Source organism: Camponotus vicinus, unplaced genomic scaffold (assembly GCF_025532165.1).
Source record: "Camponotus vicinus isolate PSW18456_S1 unplaced genomic scaffold, iyCamVici1.0 SCAF_9, whole genome shotgun sequence".
In the NCBI taxonomy this organism is placed as follows: domain Eukaryota; kingdom Metazoa; phylum Arthropoda; class Insecta; order Hymenoptera; family Formicidae; genus Camponotus; species Camponotus vicinus.
Genome location: NW_028141981.1, coordinates 2110413 through 2127129, shown reverse-complemented (window position 1 = coordinate 2127129; position 16717 = coordinate 2110413). Strand labels below are relative to the sequence as shown.

Sequence of the window (16717 nt, the reverse complement as noted above, 5' to 3'; positions counted from 1 at the left end):
GATATGATTTATTATAATGACCTTGTCAATAGATTCATGTCACAATACATCAAGCGAAATATCGATATATCACGTGTATTCGAATTAATTCCGTATATTTGAGTTCCGTATTGTGTTACATAATTCATATAATAACAAGTAATATGTATCAAACAAACAACCATTTCAATTAGCCACAATAAACAGCGTAATTACGCGAAATTCTAATGTGTGATAAATATATCTTATTTTATATGATCACTTATATTAATTCACACATTATAGAAATGAACGTAACTGAGTGGTAGCGATAATGGATTTTTAAACTGCTTTTTTAGAATATTTATGTTTAGATTCTTATTTTTAAAAACCATAAAATTAATGAGAAAAAATTCTATATATATTTTATTTTTCTATCTTTTGATCAATTATATTACAATTTAATTGACATTCTGATAGTCTATCGCGAATATTTTGAATTCTTGGCATATACTTTCTAAAGATCTATGATAAATTTAATTGTCAATAATTTCGAAACTTAATAAGATAAATTATCTTAGCAACCAAAAAAACAAAATATTAAACACAAAGTACGATACATTTAATAAGTAATCGATGTACATTCACTTGCGTACAGTAAAATACATAACAGGCTTGTATAACTAACAAATACAATTTTCAGCTATGCAATGCTTAGTCTGTAAATTTATATTTAAAATAATTTATGAATCGCTCTTTGAAGACGAATGTGCGCGATACTTGCTATCATATGTCAGATAATTAATTATCAGCGGCAATGCGGGCCACTCATTTCTCAAAACGATAGTTTAATGTATTTCGTCGTTTCTTCATTCATCGTGATATGCTAATCGACTGGTAGTCATCCGGCAACCAGGGCATCCAAGTGTCGTTAAAATTACATGGAAAACCAGCAGGATCGACGGGTGCGTTCGTCTGGTTCATGAGGACTGATTTATAGCGATCGATGAACATGTTCAATCTCTCTACGTCCTGCAAATGGAACGACGTATTCTTGAATTATCTCTGCTTTTGCTTCTATCTTGTCTGGATAAGTACCGATATTTATATATAATAATAATAATTCTCACGAGAGTCATTTTCTTTCCTAATAATCGTAAAATCATAACTCACATTGGCTACACATTTTAATAGCACAATTAATTTAATAGCCATTATTATCTTAATGCAATATAATTGTCATAGTTAATTAAAAAATGTATTTGTAAGATTTAAAATTGACTCATGTATTCAGATTAAAAAATCATTAATTTCTCGTTATGTATTGATCATATAAAATATCATTTATATGTAATTTATAATTTATTTTTCATTAATATTAAATATATAAAGATGTATTTATTATTATAAATATATAAAGATGTATTTATTTCTAATCATAATTTAACGTCACCTTAGGATACTTCGAGAATAAATCTGTAGTTTCACAAGGATCCTTATTGAGATCGAACAAACAGCTGCGATTCGTACAATTGGAAAAATCCGTAAAATTCTTGCAAATTATTGTGGCCTCTTTCCGCAACTGCATTATTTTACTAGCGTTTAACGTAGAAATCGAAATACTCGCGATAGCTGACGCAGCTGGCGATGCTAAGATGGTCGTTGCATTATATTTGGGATACAATACATTGTTTCCGCTATAATTATAATACTTCTGGTACTCGGATGTATCTATATTAAGAAGAAATGCATTTATATATATATATATATATATATATATATATATATATATATATATATATATATATATAAATACTTAGTAAAACTGAAGATATGCTGAGGGGAAGAATTATTCAAAATTAAATTATAAATAAATGATAAATAATATGTAATATAAAAAAAGATTATTCTATTATATATATATATATATATATATATATATATATATATATAAGTTTATTACTTATATATATAATTATTTTGTGTGCGTGTGTGTGTGTGTGTATGTGTGTGTGTATTACCTGTAACAAGTTTATAATGTCCTATTAATGCAGCTTCGCTATTTTCCTTCTCATCAATATTCACGAGAATTGATTTCCGTTTGCTATCTCTCGCTTTCTTGATTGCAGACCATTGATCAAAACCATCTAAATGTTTCAAATCATTCGGATTACCGCCAGCCGCAGAATATAATGTCGGTAACCAATCAGTAATATGAAACAATTGAGTGGAAACTCTCGACGGACGATCAATTAAGGGTGAGTAGATGCACGCTGCGCCGCGAACGCCGCCTTCGAAGAGACTGAATTTCAACTGAAATAAATAAAAATCATTTCTATTAATTTTATATGTAATTTCAAAATCCATATAGAGATCTTAATTCTTTCTTCTGTCGAAATTTTTTATCTAAATAACTATTCTCGCAAACTTTCGACATAACGCTAACTTATATCGTTTCTCGTTTAATAATATTAAGTAAAATTCATGTGTGAATAGGAATGTAAAGTTACAGTCTCAAAACATTTGCACGAAATTGCATTTACCCCTCTGAGTGGATAGTTAGATCCATAATTTTGCAAAAGTCCCTCAGTTTGCGCTCCATTGTCGGATATGAAAACGATGATCGAATTTTTTAACATATCTGTTTTTCTTAAAGCATCGATCACCCGACCGACTGATTCATCCAAAGTGGCAACGACACCTAAACATTTATAATTCCAAATATTAATAAATTCGAATCATTGATATCATCAAAAACGTAAACAACGTTGCAAATAACGTTATTATAATTGAAATAAAAAGGAAGCAAAATAACATGTGAAATAATTTTAAAAAACTTTGTTGAATAGTTTGAAATTATAGAACTGATTGATAAATTAAGAGATTATCTAAAATTATGGTTAAATAAACACAAAAGAAAGAGAAACGACTTTATATTCTTTGTGTAAATTCGATTTGATTTTTATCTGTTAACGTATACAATACTTACGATAATTGCAATCAAAAGATATTATGATACATACTTGCATACTTTCTTCTATTTATGTCTTCGATGTAACCGAGAGTAGCATTCGTTTCTTTCCAATTACGTACTTGCATTTCTTCTTCGGCATCACTAGAATGAGCGGCAAGATGTGCCACTTGCAGATATAGAGGTTTCGCAGGATTATGAGAGGAAATAATATTTTCAACTTCATCAGTTATAAGATCAGTCATATAGTCATATCTGTATTCAATCTTGTGATCATCACCTATGATACGATGCAAATCGTAGCCCAATTGTTCCTGTAAAATGATTTTCTGTTTTTAATTTCTGAATAATTAACTTATTCATAACATATAGTAAAAAAGAAGACTATAGATTGTTTAAACTTTTTCGGTAATTCTGACAAATGATTTGTGTCTTAAGTCTATTATTACTGCATTGTAATATAATGTATATTAACGTATTGTTATATTTCTAGCAACATATTTTATATATATATATATATATATATATATATATATATGCATATAATAATACAAAACTTACGCTTTCGTAGAGTGTATGATTGAAATATTGGATGTAACCGGTATAATATCCAACAAAAGTGTCAAAGCCACGACGAGTAGGGCCGTAATTTCTTGTATGATAACCAAGATGCCATTTTCCCACCAAATGAGTGGTATATCCGAGTTTTCGGAGATACTCAGGTAAAAGTGTACTATTTAAAGGTATACCACGTGGTTCAGCTCCTCGCAAGGGATAACCCTGCATACCTAAATATTCGATACATTTCAATTGAATTAAATTTTAATTAATCTCTTTTTGATATTATCAAAACAGCACATAAAATCATAATTATTACTAAAAGAATTAATAAGGATATTAATTCTGAATAAACAAATGAACGTGAACTTTCGCGAGGAAATTACCATTGGATGGAATATCATGTTGAGACAAATTTGCACCAATATTTTTACCAATGAAACGTGCTAATAAAATGTGAAATGATTTTCAGAAGTTCTTTGCTACAATAAAATACATCATGTTATTAGATATGATTAATTTATCATCTCAGATTACCTGTCCTTATGGGATATTTTCCAGTGAGAAAAGCTGTTCTTGATGGTGTGCATATTGGCAGTACGTAATGTCGATTTAGTATCACGCCATTGTATGCGAGAGCATCTATGTTTGGCGTAGGAATCTCATCGGCACCGTGGAAACTAACGTCATTCCATCCCTTATAGATATCAAAATATATAATAATAAACTACATTTTATGATTTATATTTTATAATACATTTTAATACACGTGTTACTTTTATTAAGAAGAAGATTTATTAAGAAGGAGAAACAATAGAAAATGTATGATTTGAGGAAAGTAATTCGTTGTTAATCTTGATAATATTTAACATACAAAAAAATTTTAGAAGGATATATATTCTAGAATTAAACTGTGTTAATTAAAGCACATTATATTTTTGAAATGAACAATTAAAATATTCTATGACAAAGAAATTTTTTATAAGTATTTATTAGATTTTTCCACAAATATATTTTAAGCTGTGCAATCATATCTTCTTCTTTAAACGTGCTAAGTTATTATAAAAATAATTCCTTACAAGGTCATCGGCGATGATGACGACGATGTTAGGTGGCTGCATAGGAACATCATATTTCAAACCGAAATAGATGCATGAGGTACTTAAAATAATCACTACAAAAACACATACAAATAAGCCTGTTTTCTTCAAGAACATCGTTCCAAATTTGTTCGTTTAATGAGATGAGATCACCGAAATTAATCAAACTCACAAAATGTCACATTGAATTATCGATGATTGATGTTGAAATGCACATATAGCAATAATATTTTTATATTAAAACTGGCGATTAATCAACTGAAAAATATAATTCTTTTTTCTTAATCTCGTAATTTATGTTTACATTTATTTATGGAAAATTAAAATAATCTTGTAGAAAATTTAATATTAAGTGAAGCTAATGGAAATTATCTTCTTGTTCGACGATGTATACACAATGTGAGCACTTTTTTTCACTATAGTTTGCACTATTAGTATCTAGGATTACCTATACGGTCTTATCATTTGACGAGCGAACGATTGTCGGAGATGACTGTTCGAGTTCACATTAAATTTAATACTACAAAGTATAAGACATACATTACTAAATTTATACGCTAACAGCGATAGCATTCACACTTAATGACCTCGATAATACACAGCACCTTATGATAATACGCAGCAATTTTATAAATTCATTATTATTAAATTTAATAAATTATTTTCACGAATATAAAGTAAATAAGTTTTTTTTAATATTTTTTTAAATATTTACCTATTGATGTATACAAAAAAAAATATATATATATATATATATATATATAAAAATTATATATTATGTAATATATAATATATATAAAATATGTAATATATATTACATATATATATACATATATATATATATATATATATATATATATATATATATATAACCTTCGAGATTCTCTTATGTATTATATAATATCTGTTTATGCAAATGTATGTATTTTGTTTCAAATAAAACTTTTTACGTAATGCTGTTTTTAAATATATGAAAATGTTCGAAGGTTTTATATGTCAGAATACGTTAAAAATATTTAAGTAATGATTGTGTTTTGATATATATGTTTATTTATCATATATTATTAATATCATCGATTATAAATTATTTATAATTACGGGATTATATATTATTAATTACAGAATACATTATATAATAAAAAAAATAACAATATAAAATATTAATTAAAAAGAATTAAAAAAGAACACATGGACACATTTAAAAAATTTTTGTCGTCTTACGTAATAATTTTCGATTATTTATAGTGCAAAGATCACATGACAAATTCAATGCAATAAATCACAAATTAAAATTAATTTGATCCGAAGTATTATCTTTCACATTCAGAGATATGATTTAACAGACGATGAGATGAAAACATAAAAATTCCATATCTTGTTTTTATGGAATAATAATGGTTGTTTAATTTTAATGCAAATTTGATAAAAACGTGCGTTTTCAACATGAAGACCAATGAACAGAAACGCAGAATTAGTACATTGTAATTTAAAATAAATTAAATTAGCACTTAGTTATTTTAATAGGCAAAAAATCGGGATAAACTTCCGAAAACCGATTACCTCCGATTTGAATGAAATTTTGTAAAAAGTTTCCTTTTAGCTTAAAATACAAGCCTGTAAAAGGAATTTTGGCGACTCCTACAAAAAAGTGTTGAAACAATACACAATCGTCACGAATAACAATTTGTAAAAAATCATATCTTGATAGATAAGATTAGAATATATACACAAAAAAATACTGAACAAAGCTTTATTAGCTTACTAGTTAACGTTACTTCTTTGAACGATACATACGTACTCAGCACAAATTGAAACGTAGACCACGAGTAACGGCTAGCAAAAAATGTAAACAAATCGTAACAAATGTAAACAAGGTCGCGCAACAAGCCAAATACACACACACACGGGGGGGGTGCAAGAGGGGGCCTTTGGCCCCCCCTCCCGCACCCACCCCGTCCCCCTCGCTTCGCGTGGAAAGTTACAAACTCATGTGGGGGGAATCTCGCTTTTAAAAAAATGACTTTTTTGTAGCAGTCGCCAAAATTCCTTTTACAGGCTTGTATTTTAAGCTAAAAGGAAGCTTTCTACAAAATTTCATTCAAATCGGAGGTAATCGGTTTTCAGAAGTACACCCAAAAATCAACTCTGATTCTATTTGACAATTGCGTAGTTAACTTTATTACGCGCACAATTGCAAAAAACTGAAAACAGATTTGAACATACGCAATTGATGTAGGTATCTTTCGCACAGGCAGCACTGTTTATATAACTACCAATCCTCAACTAGGTCATACATTTTATGGAGACAATACGCATTCGAGATCTATTGATAATTACACAATTATGATTAAAAACTTAGATAAAATGATGTTAAAAAATTAAAGAAATATTATGAAACTATCTGAAATCATCTACAAAGTTACCTATCCACGATAAAACTTTTTTTCACCAAGTTTGTTTTCAAATAAGATATGATAAAATAAGCCATTACAAACATCCGTCGTTATTTTAAGTGTTTCTGCAGTGTAAATCAACAGCGAATAATTCAAAGCAAAATCTGACAGAAAAGATTGACATAAAATGTATGTAAAAACATACAACGATAAGGAAAAATGCTATACAAATGTTAATTCGCCGAGGCATTTGTAATTCGAATTAACATATCTATACATTATAATTTATTCATTTGAAAACAAACTTATTGCACATTTACATTATCATATGCTATAACATATGTACGCTTTTTATTTTTAAAAACCTGCATGATTTTTGTTATATATAAAAAGGAGAACAGAAGACGCTCAAAATATAGATATTTTTATACGTAAAATCGATAAGTCGATTCCGGAGTTGCTCTGAATTGATCAACACATTTTTCTTAAAATTCGCGCATAATTGTACGTTTTGCGTAACATTCGTTTAAATGAAATCATCGCACGTGACTATTACGAGAATAATTCCAATGTGAACACAATAGGCCAAATTAGCCAGTTGAGCCGCTGAATTGTTTAAAATTATTTCACCCGATGGTATCCACGGTTCCCATGTATTATTTGTCCTTCTGGGATCTGCCAGCCAGTCTACTGGTATTTTCATCTGTCTCTTAACGATATGCCCATACTGTTCCAAGAATTTATCCAGTTCCCGAGAGATCTGCAAAAAGGAAAGTGATTGTATAAGAGATTGTATACGTCATCTAGCTAAGTACTTCATAACTTCGCTATCTGATTGATAAATGATTAAAATCTAGACGAGTAATTATACGAAATGGATGATTATTTGATAAAGCATTGTTATTAAAATAGCGTATAGTTTAATTTTTTAAGTATTAAAATTCTTTGAGTATTAAAAATTAAAAAATATCTTCTGAACTAAAAACGTTTACTGATCACATGTTTAAAACATTAATCTCAATAATTATGCAATTTTAATTCGTACAAAAAATTTAACTTCTCCTCACCCTTGAATATTGCTCGGCAATGTTCTTCGTTTCGCAGGGATCATTATTGATGTCGAAGAGACACTCGGTAACGTTGCATGTAATAAAACTGTCTCTAGCCCGGCAATTGACAGTTGCTTCGCGTCGTAATTGAATTATCGTGCTAGGTTGGGTAACTGGGTCACCCAGGTGACGAGTGATGCTCTCTGATACCGCACTCTTCAAAACGGTATCGGTGTACAGCGGTACATCTTCTTGCATAATTTTCCTAGGATCACTAGGCATGATTCTTTCGATATCACGATAATATCCATCATAGTATCCGCCTTCGATTGAACCTAAGGCATAAGATGACTTCTCAAAAATATACTAATTAATGCAGAATTATTGCCAATAAATTAACGAGCTATAAAACCATTTCTGTTAAATATCACAGTTTTATGAATATCAAAAAACTATGAGTTTATGAGCAAATATACTTTCCAATTTTTTAACATACAATTGAAGATCTAAATTTTCATTAATAATACTTTATAATTCCACATTTTATCTTTGTGTATGTGAATTAGAATTTTAATTAAATCATTATTTGATTCAATAATTCTGATTGTAATAACAAAATACCTCGAAGAAGTTTGAACTGTTTATATATGGCACCCTCGGTCTTAGAGACTTCGTCGATGTTAAGCAATAGTCTGTCCCTGGCACTCGGTAGACTGCCATTCAACATGCACCATTGATCGATTCCGTCGATCTCTCCCAAGTCTCTCACATCACCACCAGCGATAGAATATAGAGTTGGCAACCAATCGGTTACATGCATCAGCTCGTCACATACACGTGCTGTCTTACGCAGTCTTGGTGACCACAGTAGAGCAACTCCTCTCACGCCTCCTTCATATAGTGTATATTTCATCTACCGTTATATATATAAATTATAATCTTGTTTTATTATTGTCTCTTAAACTATCAAAGCGATTCATAAGTTCGTACATATTTTTTTAGAAGTTTTAAATTAAAAAATTAAATATAATTAAATAAAATTTTAATATATAATTTAATTAAACACAAGTTGAATAAAATATATAATTTATTTATAATAAATTATATATATATATATATATATATATATATATATATATATGTATATTTTTCTTTACTATATTAATTACAATTCCATTGAATTTGTTATTCTATTTATCAAAAGAAAATTGATTGGAACGAACATATTTTTGTAATTAAAGGTCACGAACTTATTCGATATGTGTGTTAGTTATGATTTAAGATACATACACCTCGTAAAGGGTAATTGGAACCGTAATTGCGAAATTTGCCAATGGATGCTGCACCGTTGTCAGTTAGAAAGAGGATCAATGAATCTTTTAACATTCCTCTGTTACCTAAGGCCTGAACGATACGTCCAACGGAATTATCTAATCGTGATACCATTTCTAACAAAACAATAATAAAATATAAAAAATGAATTATTTTTTTATATATATTCTGTCAATTTTTATACTAAAATTATATTCATTAACTTAAATCAATATTGCGTAATATGTAGATATTTATTTATTTAATGTGAACTTTTATTGTAACTGATAATTAATATTAAATATGACTAATACTTTTAATTTGCTTTTAAAAACAATATAATATTACGTACTAGCATATTTGCGGCGATTTATTTCCCGAATATGCATAAATTGTCTATCATAATGACTATAATCTTGCGGACTCTCGAGAGGCGCATGAACAGCGAGATGCGATATTTGGAGATAGAGGGGTCGAGATGGATCGTGATATTGGATAATCCTGATTGCTTCGTCGGTGAAAAAATCAGTCACATATTTGTCAGTTGATCCGTAAGCTGGAGCATCGCCGCGATGCATATCATATCCGCTCATATTCTAATATGAAAAAATATCGAAGTATAACAATAAAATGTGTAATAAAAAGTGAATTACATAAATCAAACATGAATTTTCACGATTATTGTACTGGATTATATATAAATAAAATATCTTAATATATATGTTATTGCGCTATTATTATTATTATATATATACATGATCGTCTTTAGTAAGAGAAAATCGTGTGTATTTAATTAATTTTTATTATATTATTTATCTAAAAATAACGCTTTTGTTAAAAATAAAAAATAAAGCCTTTTGGATATTTATTTTGATTGTATGTTAATTTGTTATGAAATAATAATTGGCTCAAGTAATCAAAATATATAATTAAAATATATGCCATACCTGAAACGAATACTTATAGTTATAATACGAAACGTGACTATTGTAAAAGCCAAGAAAGGAATCGAAACCCCGATGCAAGGGGGTGTGCTGAGGTGTATAGTACCCCACATGCCACTTTCCGATCAGTTTCGTCATGTATCCCAAACCTCGTAGATATTCCGGTAATATCCTCACATTGAGAGGAATCCCTCTGGGTTCACCACCCTGTATACCTTCTCCCTGCATACCTGCATGAAGAAGACAATATAGGCACACGAGTGGCAAAAATACGCACGAATGCTAATGTTAATTTTTGTAGCATTATTATAGTTATACTTATTATTTATTGTTTAAACGCTCGATAAATTGACACATCCTGTTATCGTTATCATGTGAGAGTCGATCATATAAATATAATATAAATCATATATAAATATAATAATATACATAAAATATTTTTTTCTCTATTTTTTTTTTGCACAGAAAGAGATCTTCTCCAAATTAAAGAAAATAAAAATGACAAATTTATTTTTTTTGAAAATTTTGCAAAATGTATTTGAAAAACATTGATTCAGATCAGAGATACTATTTCATGATATTATCGTTTACTGAGCGCAATCAATAAAAACATACCCATGCGTATCGGATATTGTCCAGTAAAAAAAGCAGTTCTAGAAGGCGTGCTAGATGGTAAGACATAATGTCTGTTTAATATAATTCCATTATATCCCAAGGCATCTATATTCGGAGTCGGTATCTGATCCGAGCCATGAAAACCGACGTCATCCCATCCCTAAAAATTTGAAGCATTATTTGTCTTTGGCACGTTAAATAGATAATCAATAATTACATTGAAATATTAATAATTTATTGTTTTGGCAGAAAACAATTATTTCTGTAAAAATTGTATTTGTAATGCTACGATAAATATGTGTGTATGTATACATCGTGATATTATAAAGAAGATTCTTATAGAGAAAATTGATTTGTACAAAAACATTGCGTTATCAATATTTCTATGTGATTAAAGTATAGAAGGGTAGAGAGTACTTTCCTTTTTCACAAATACGTATAGCGCACCGGAAGTTTAATATATAATAATTACATGATCGAATTAAAGTATAATTGACGTGTAGGGAATTAGCATTCGTCAAGTAGTTAGAATGAGTCACAATCCACGGTTTGATCGCGGAGGCGTGGATAGTACGTAAGCCACGATAATTAACTTAACTAAGGATAATTTTAATCATACTTTCGTACAAACTAATCGGGACAAATTAAACATACCATGTAAGTATAAATAACATAATAATAGTTTATGTCAATCATTATAGAGCGTAAGTAATTTTTGGCTTCTCTGTTGATGTATGTGTGTTTCAATATTCTCCGCAAAAAACAAGCGAATAAATAAATTTATTAAAAAATTTATTTTCTACGTGTAAATGTCAATTTTTAAAGATTACTTTAAAAACTTATTTTCTATATTTCTTTTTTTCCATAATAGTACTATTTAACTATAATAATATATAATAAATAAATATGGAATAAGTATTTCAATATTTGACAAAGAAATGGCAGAGTTCTGAATTGACAAATTTTTCTTGTGAATTATAAATAGAAAATCATATTTTTAATTATATTATTTTTTTAATTAGATTCTAAAATCCTCTTGAAAAATATACAAGAACAGAAAAAAATTTAACAATTACAAAACCAATCCTTAATTTTTAGAAGATCCTTAATTTTTAAATTCAATCTTTAATTTTTAAAAGAACATTATTTTGAAAAATAATTATTTAAATAATTTATTTATTTTATTTTAATAATTTCGTTAGAGTATTCCTCACTATTAAAAAAATTATTTCTTTGTCAAATACGATTAAAATACGATTAAAATATATATATATATATTAGTCTTACATCTTCATTTTCACATATCTTACCAAATCATCAGCCATGAGGACGATTATGTGCGGTGCTGATTCGTATACGCCCAATGTAGTTCCAAACAATACAATAAAGTATGAAACAAGTGTACCCCCAATTGTGGTTGAACGTATCATCTTTGAGACGATTTAAAAAAATTTTCACATATATGAAAATAAACACGTGCTGAGAGAAAATAAACTTTTATGTACTTCTTTTCACTTTGTGTTACACGGCAGCAATAAATTCATATGCAAACAAAAGGAAGGTATAATTATATACACGATGCATATACATCTACGATGTCTTACGGGATACAGAAGAGCAAGAAGAGGACATAAACAGGTTTATATATAGCCCACCTACGAAAGCACGTCATGAATGGATCATGCGAACGGGAAGGGCAGATATACTAATGATCACCGTAATGACGAGAATATATAACGTGTCTTATAACGTAACTTATAAATTAGGTTACTTCTCATTTTACATTCTATTCTCCCTACTTATCTAATTCCCACTGCGACTTACGATCGCGTAGAATTTAGGGAACGTAACATAAGAGCTTCTTTTCGCGCGGTGTTCTTTTATTGACATAGTTTCATTCTCTTTCTTTCTCACGTTTAAAAAGTTTATTGCTTATAAAAAATATCTATAATATCTGAAAAAAATAAATTAATTAAAAAATAAAGGAAATTAACAAGAATTTATTATATAATTCGTAATTATTAACATCAAAAATTTATATAAAAAATATTTAAATATTTTTCTATTTCTTCATATTTCTATCTAGTCTTTCATTCTGGATTTTTCTGACAGAATTAAATATAACTCTTTAATGAAATTTTACGATATTTCATGGTAAATTATTCTTTTTATTTTTTTATAAAAAATTATTATATTTATATTATTAAAACGATAGATTTTTTCCACCTGGCATATTATTAAAACGGTAGTTTTCTTCTTCCTTTCAATTCTTTACGCATATATTTGAAAAACGTAACATATCGCAGAATATTTATTATTGTGATATTAGTAAGTAAAGATATATAATTCCTCGTGAAGAAAAAAAATTCAAAATATAAAATAAATTTTTTTATTCTTTGATTGTGTAGTTTCTCAGGATTATTTTTTTAATTCAAAATAAAATATAAATCTATTTGATACCTATGTGCATCTATTAATTAATATAAGGCGCTTCTCTTTTATCATAGAGTTTACTTATATTGTATTTATATTATCAAATATGAATATTGTTAACGATTTAACGAATTAACACATCTATTTATTTATTTATTTATATACTTTGCATTTATATTATTATCATATATGAATATTGTTTCATGAATTATTTCATATATATGATTTAATTCTGAATTATTAACTTTTATAATAAAAAGCGTCTTATATATCTCTCTCGCTTAGAATTTATATATATTCAATAATTTCTTAAAATAATCAATATCTCATAATCGTAATTGTGAATATATATTAATATGATTTTTAACATTAAGAATTTATATTGACATTTCGCTACAGCTTAAACAGTATTAAAAGATTTTAATATAAGTATTAGACATATACATTCAATATGATGTAAGACATCATTTTTTATATTTTTTATATTCAAAATAACTTTTTTGAAAACGCAAACAGAATCAAACAAAAATTTATTGCATTTTTGTTTCCATATAGAAAAAAATTATTTTATATCGATTATTTTATTATAATGTATTTTTTATACAATTATCATGACATTAACTGTCGATCCTCTTCATTAGCATTATAAGTATTAATATTATATTAATGCGCAATGACTAAAATATCTAAATTTATATTTGGAAGCGTTTCAGCCAAAATAAATGCATATCTATATTTACAGTTAGTCTTACGTACAATAATTGACAAATAGTATAATATATATTGTATATAGTATAATATATATTGTATATAATATATAGTATATATTGCTCTTGTTAAGTATTATAAACTTGTAATTCATGATTTAAAAACAATATGATGAATTAATAACAAGAATACAAAATATAAATAATGAGAATAAAAGTTAATTAGTTAGGATAAAATAAAAGTAAGACACACTATAAAGAATATTAAAGCAGAGAAGTATAAGTTACAGTAACAAATTTATTTAATTACAATTTGTCCTATAAAATATGTGCATGCTTCTTTCACATCAAGAAATGTTTAAATTATGTATATTATATTTTTGTTATAAAGATGGAGAAAAGGCTAAGTTTCAAATTCTTTTTTTCTTATTTTTCTATGTACATATCTAATTTTTTTATCCTAAAAATGACTTTTTCCAGATCAGAATTATATAAGGTATATATATGGAAATATGTATATATAAAATATTCGAGCAAAAATACAGGTACGAACAGATCCCATATATATGACATTTATTATTTTAAGCTACAAAATATTATCAATTTGCAAAATTGCAATATATACATGAAAAAATCTTTGGTGATCAGACTTTGCGCTTTCACTTGAATCATTTTGATATTTTATATAGTATTTTAATGTAGTTATTTTAATGTAGTTATATTATCGAGATCTTGCATTTTATTTATAGTATGTAGATTGTCCCACCAATGCAATAGTTTATATTGATACATTAGACGGAACCATGGTGTCAGTGGTATCATAGTCTTCACAAAATTTTCAATCTCTGATCTAGGTATCCATCGAACCTCGCTGACTTCATCAGGATTAGGATCTATAGTGATGTTATCTTTTTGCAAGAACAATATATAATCAATCTCATGTTCACCCCAACGTGTATTACTCATTGCTTCATAGTAGATTCTTGTTAAATAAAAGAATTCATGAGGTTTGATTGCATCATTAGGTATACCCAGTTCATAATGGAGTCTTCTTATTGCTGCTCTGCGTACACCCATAGCATTCTCCTCTTCCATTTCAGATGGAATTTCTGCTAATGGATGACTGCAGCAAGTATTTGTGTAATGATCTGGGAATGTTATCTAGATGTGTAACAGAAATTTGACATATAAAGATAAATTTTTTAAGCATTTATATCCAATGTTTCTAAAAGTATGAGAAAGATTATTCTATATTAATTTAATCAAATGTCAAGATAAATAAATAATTTTACTTTGAATTTTAATTTCCAATAGATATTTAATGTTATGTATATTAAAATTGAAGCCTATATCTATTAATTTTCACACTAATATAATCTATTAATTTTCATTAAAACTATTGATTAAAATATTCAAGATTATCTTAAAGTATAATATAATATATAAGTCTCACCTTACTACTAGATCGTTTTTGAAGTAACAACTCTCCTTTGTTATTGAATAGAAAAACACTGAATGCTCTGTGAAGCGGTATATTTCCTTTTGCATTAATTTCATGACAAAATTCTTTTGTAGCTTCGCCGATAGGTCTATCCAATTTGTCTATAAGTATACAACGTTCCTTCAAAGCAGCTTGTTGTAATGGTGCTATTTGCGCCGTTCCATAATTCTTTCCCATACATGTTGTAATCTTGTGTATAATATTGCAAAGCTTCTTAGATCCTCCTTGTATCATGATGGCAAGTTGGAGTTAACTCTCTCACTGCTAAGCAACAACTAGCTATAAACAGATACAGAGAATGCTACTTTTTGTTTTTAGAATGTATAATGTATGCTAATATATTACGATTCAACCTTGCACTTTGTGTTTCGAAATACAAAGATAACAAAAAATTATCGTAAAAAAAATTTCGAATAAATACAGGTATTATACGCGATAAGATATTCGTGCCTTCTTTTACCTAGGTAGCATTAGAAACACTGTTGAACTTTCTAATTAAAAAAGCAATTGCGTGCCAGTTCAGTATTTACTCGTATGGAGAGTAATAATTAAAAGCAACGAACCAAGTCTACACACGTGGTTAACTATACGTTACTAAATGTCACTTGTCACCATTTTTTTCAGTCACTTCCGTTATCGTTTACGCAAGCTAATTTTTATTTGTCCTCGAAATGAATAGAATAATTATGACACCTGATAAAAGTTAATACGATTGAAAAATGTGCCATTCATATGTATGTAGAAATACGTCAGACCGAATCGCATTAGCATTCATAGTCATGATCTCAAGCCTCAAAACTCACAATGATTGAAAAAAATTCCATGAATGCATTCAGCATCAGGTCTATTCTCTTCAGCTGACTCACTGCACTAGTTCAGAGATTATCTTTTTTACTCTACATTGAAAAGAAAAAGATAACTTCTACAGGTACAGCCAGTTCAGTTAAAGAGAACAGACCTCTTGATTGAATAAATTGACGTTCGTTTAGCTCTTTCACCCAGCAGTTTCACTGTTTAGCTCCATCGGTAACGTCAATACATTCGCTTCGGGCATAGGTTGCGGTTAGCAAGATGCTGAAGATGCTTTGAAGCGTTTGAGTAGCCAATCAGGACGAAAGAAATAAAGATTTCTTTAACCTGATTGGTCAATTAAACGCTTCAAAGCATCCTCAGCGTC

The 16717-nt window shown here is 28.1% G+C and overlaps 3 protein-coding genes across 11 annotated transcripts; all 3 read right to left on the bottom strand.

Moving 5' to 3' along the window:
* Positions 1 to 357: 357 nt before the first annotated feature.
* Positions 358 to 6593, bottom strand: LOC145977425 (arylsulfatase B). 3 transcript variants are annotated; one of them, XM_083109399.1, is made up of 9 exons: positions 6350 to 6593; positions 4567 to 4661; positions 4025 to 4184; positions 3491 to 3717; positions 2982 to 3243; positions 2502 to 2659; positions 1980 to 2271; positions 1412 to 1689; positions 358 to 990 (listed from the first exon to the last, which is right to left on the bottom strand). In XM_083109399.1, coding segments are annotated over exons 1-9 (1632 nt in total). In that variant the 5' UTR covers positions 6351 to 6593; the 3' UTR covers positions 358 to 831. The 3 variants fall into 3 exon arrangements, with proteins under 3 accessions (XP_082965525.1, XP_082965526.1, XP_082965524.1); XM_083109400.1 differs by lacking the exon at positions 6350 to 6593 and adding an exon at positions 4760 to 4841; XM_083109398.1 differs by lacking the exon at positions 6350 to 6593 and having other exon boundaries at positions 4567 to 4718.
* A 143-nt stretch (positions 6594 to 6736) lies between these two features.
* Positions 6737 to 12601, bottom strand: LOC145977424 (arylsulfatase B). The gene is made up of 8 exons (XM_083109397.1): positions 12210 to 12601; positions 10900 to 11059; positions 10288 to 10514; positions 9693 to 9936; positions 9320 to 9477; positions 8651 to 8942; positions 8048 to 8364; positions 6737 to 7740 (listed from the first exon to the last, which is right to left on the bottom strand). The coding sequence occupies exons 1-8, from the start codon at positions 12327 to 12329 to the stop codon at positions 7507 to 7509; spliced, it is 1752 nt and encodes a 583-aa protein (XP_082965523.1). The 5' UTR covers positions 12330 to 12601; the 3' UTR covers positions 6737 to 7506.
* Positions 12602 to 14595: 1994 nt separating this feature from the next.
* On the bottom strand, positions 14596 to 16569 carry Idi (Isopentenyl-diphosphate delta isomerase). 7 transcript variants are annotated; one of them, XM_083109402.1, is made up of 4 exons: positions 16344 to 16569; positions 16001 to 16233; positions 15493 to 15819; positions 14596 to 15200 (listed from the first exon to the last, which is right to left on the bottom strand). In XM_083109402.1, exons 3-4 carry the CDS (start codon positions 15772 to 15774, stop codon positions 14742 to 14744), a joined length of 741 nt encoding a protein of 246 aa, XP_082965528.1. In that variant the 5' UTR covers positions 15775 to 15819; positions 16001 to 16233; positions 16344 to 16569; the 3' UTR covers positions 14596 to 14741. The 7 variants fall into 7 exon arrangements, with proteins under 7 accessions (XP_082965528.1, XP_082965533.1, XP_082965531.1 ...); XM_083109407.1 differs by having other exon boundaries at positions 15493 to 15804; XM_083109405.1 differs by having other exon boundaries at positions 15493 to 15801.
* Positions 16570 to 16717: the final 148 nt, after the last annotated feature.

Bases quoted from the DNA above. Each gene is read 5' to 3' on its own strand.
- LOC145977425 (XM_083109398.1), bottom strand. From the start codon at position 4,704: ATGTTCTTGAAGAAAACAGGCTTATTTGTATGTGTTTTTGTAGTGATT. The intron at 2,660-2,981 runs GTATGTATCATA...ATAAATGTTTAG, and splicing joins AAATAGAAGAAAGTATGCAA to GTGTCGTTGCCACTTTGGAT. The intron at 991-1,411 runs GTGACGTTAAAT...TTCCATTTGCAG, and splicing joins TATTCTCGAAGTATCCTAAG to GACGTAGAGAGATTGAACAT.
- LOC145977424 (XM_083109397.1), bottom strand. From the start codon at position 12,329: ATGATACGTTCAACCACAATTGGGGGTACACTTGTTTCATACTTTATT. The intron at 11,060-12,209 runs GTAAGATATGTG...TCAAATTTTTAG, and splicing joins TCCTCATGGCTGATGATTTG to GGATGGGATGACGTCGGTTT. The intron at 7,741-8,047 runs GTGAGGAGAAGT...TCCTTTTTGCAG, and splicing joins TTGCCGAGCAATATTCAAGG to ATCTCTCGGGAACTGGATAA.
- Idi (XM_083109402.1), bottom strand. From the start codon at position 15,774: ATGATACAAGGAGGATCTAAGAAGCTTTGCAATATTATACACAAGATT. The intron at 15,201-15,492 runs GTGAGACTTATA...TTACACATCTAG, and splicing joins AAAAACGATCTAGTAGTAAG to ATAACATTCCCAGATCATTA.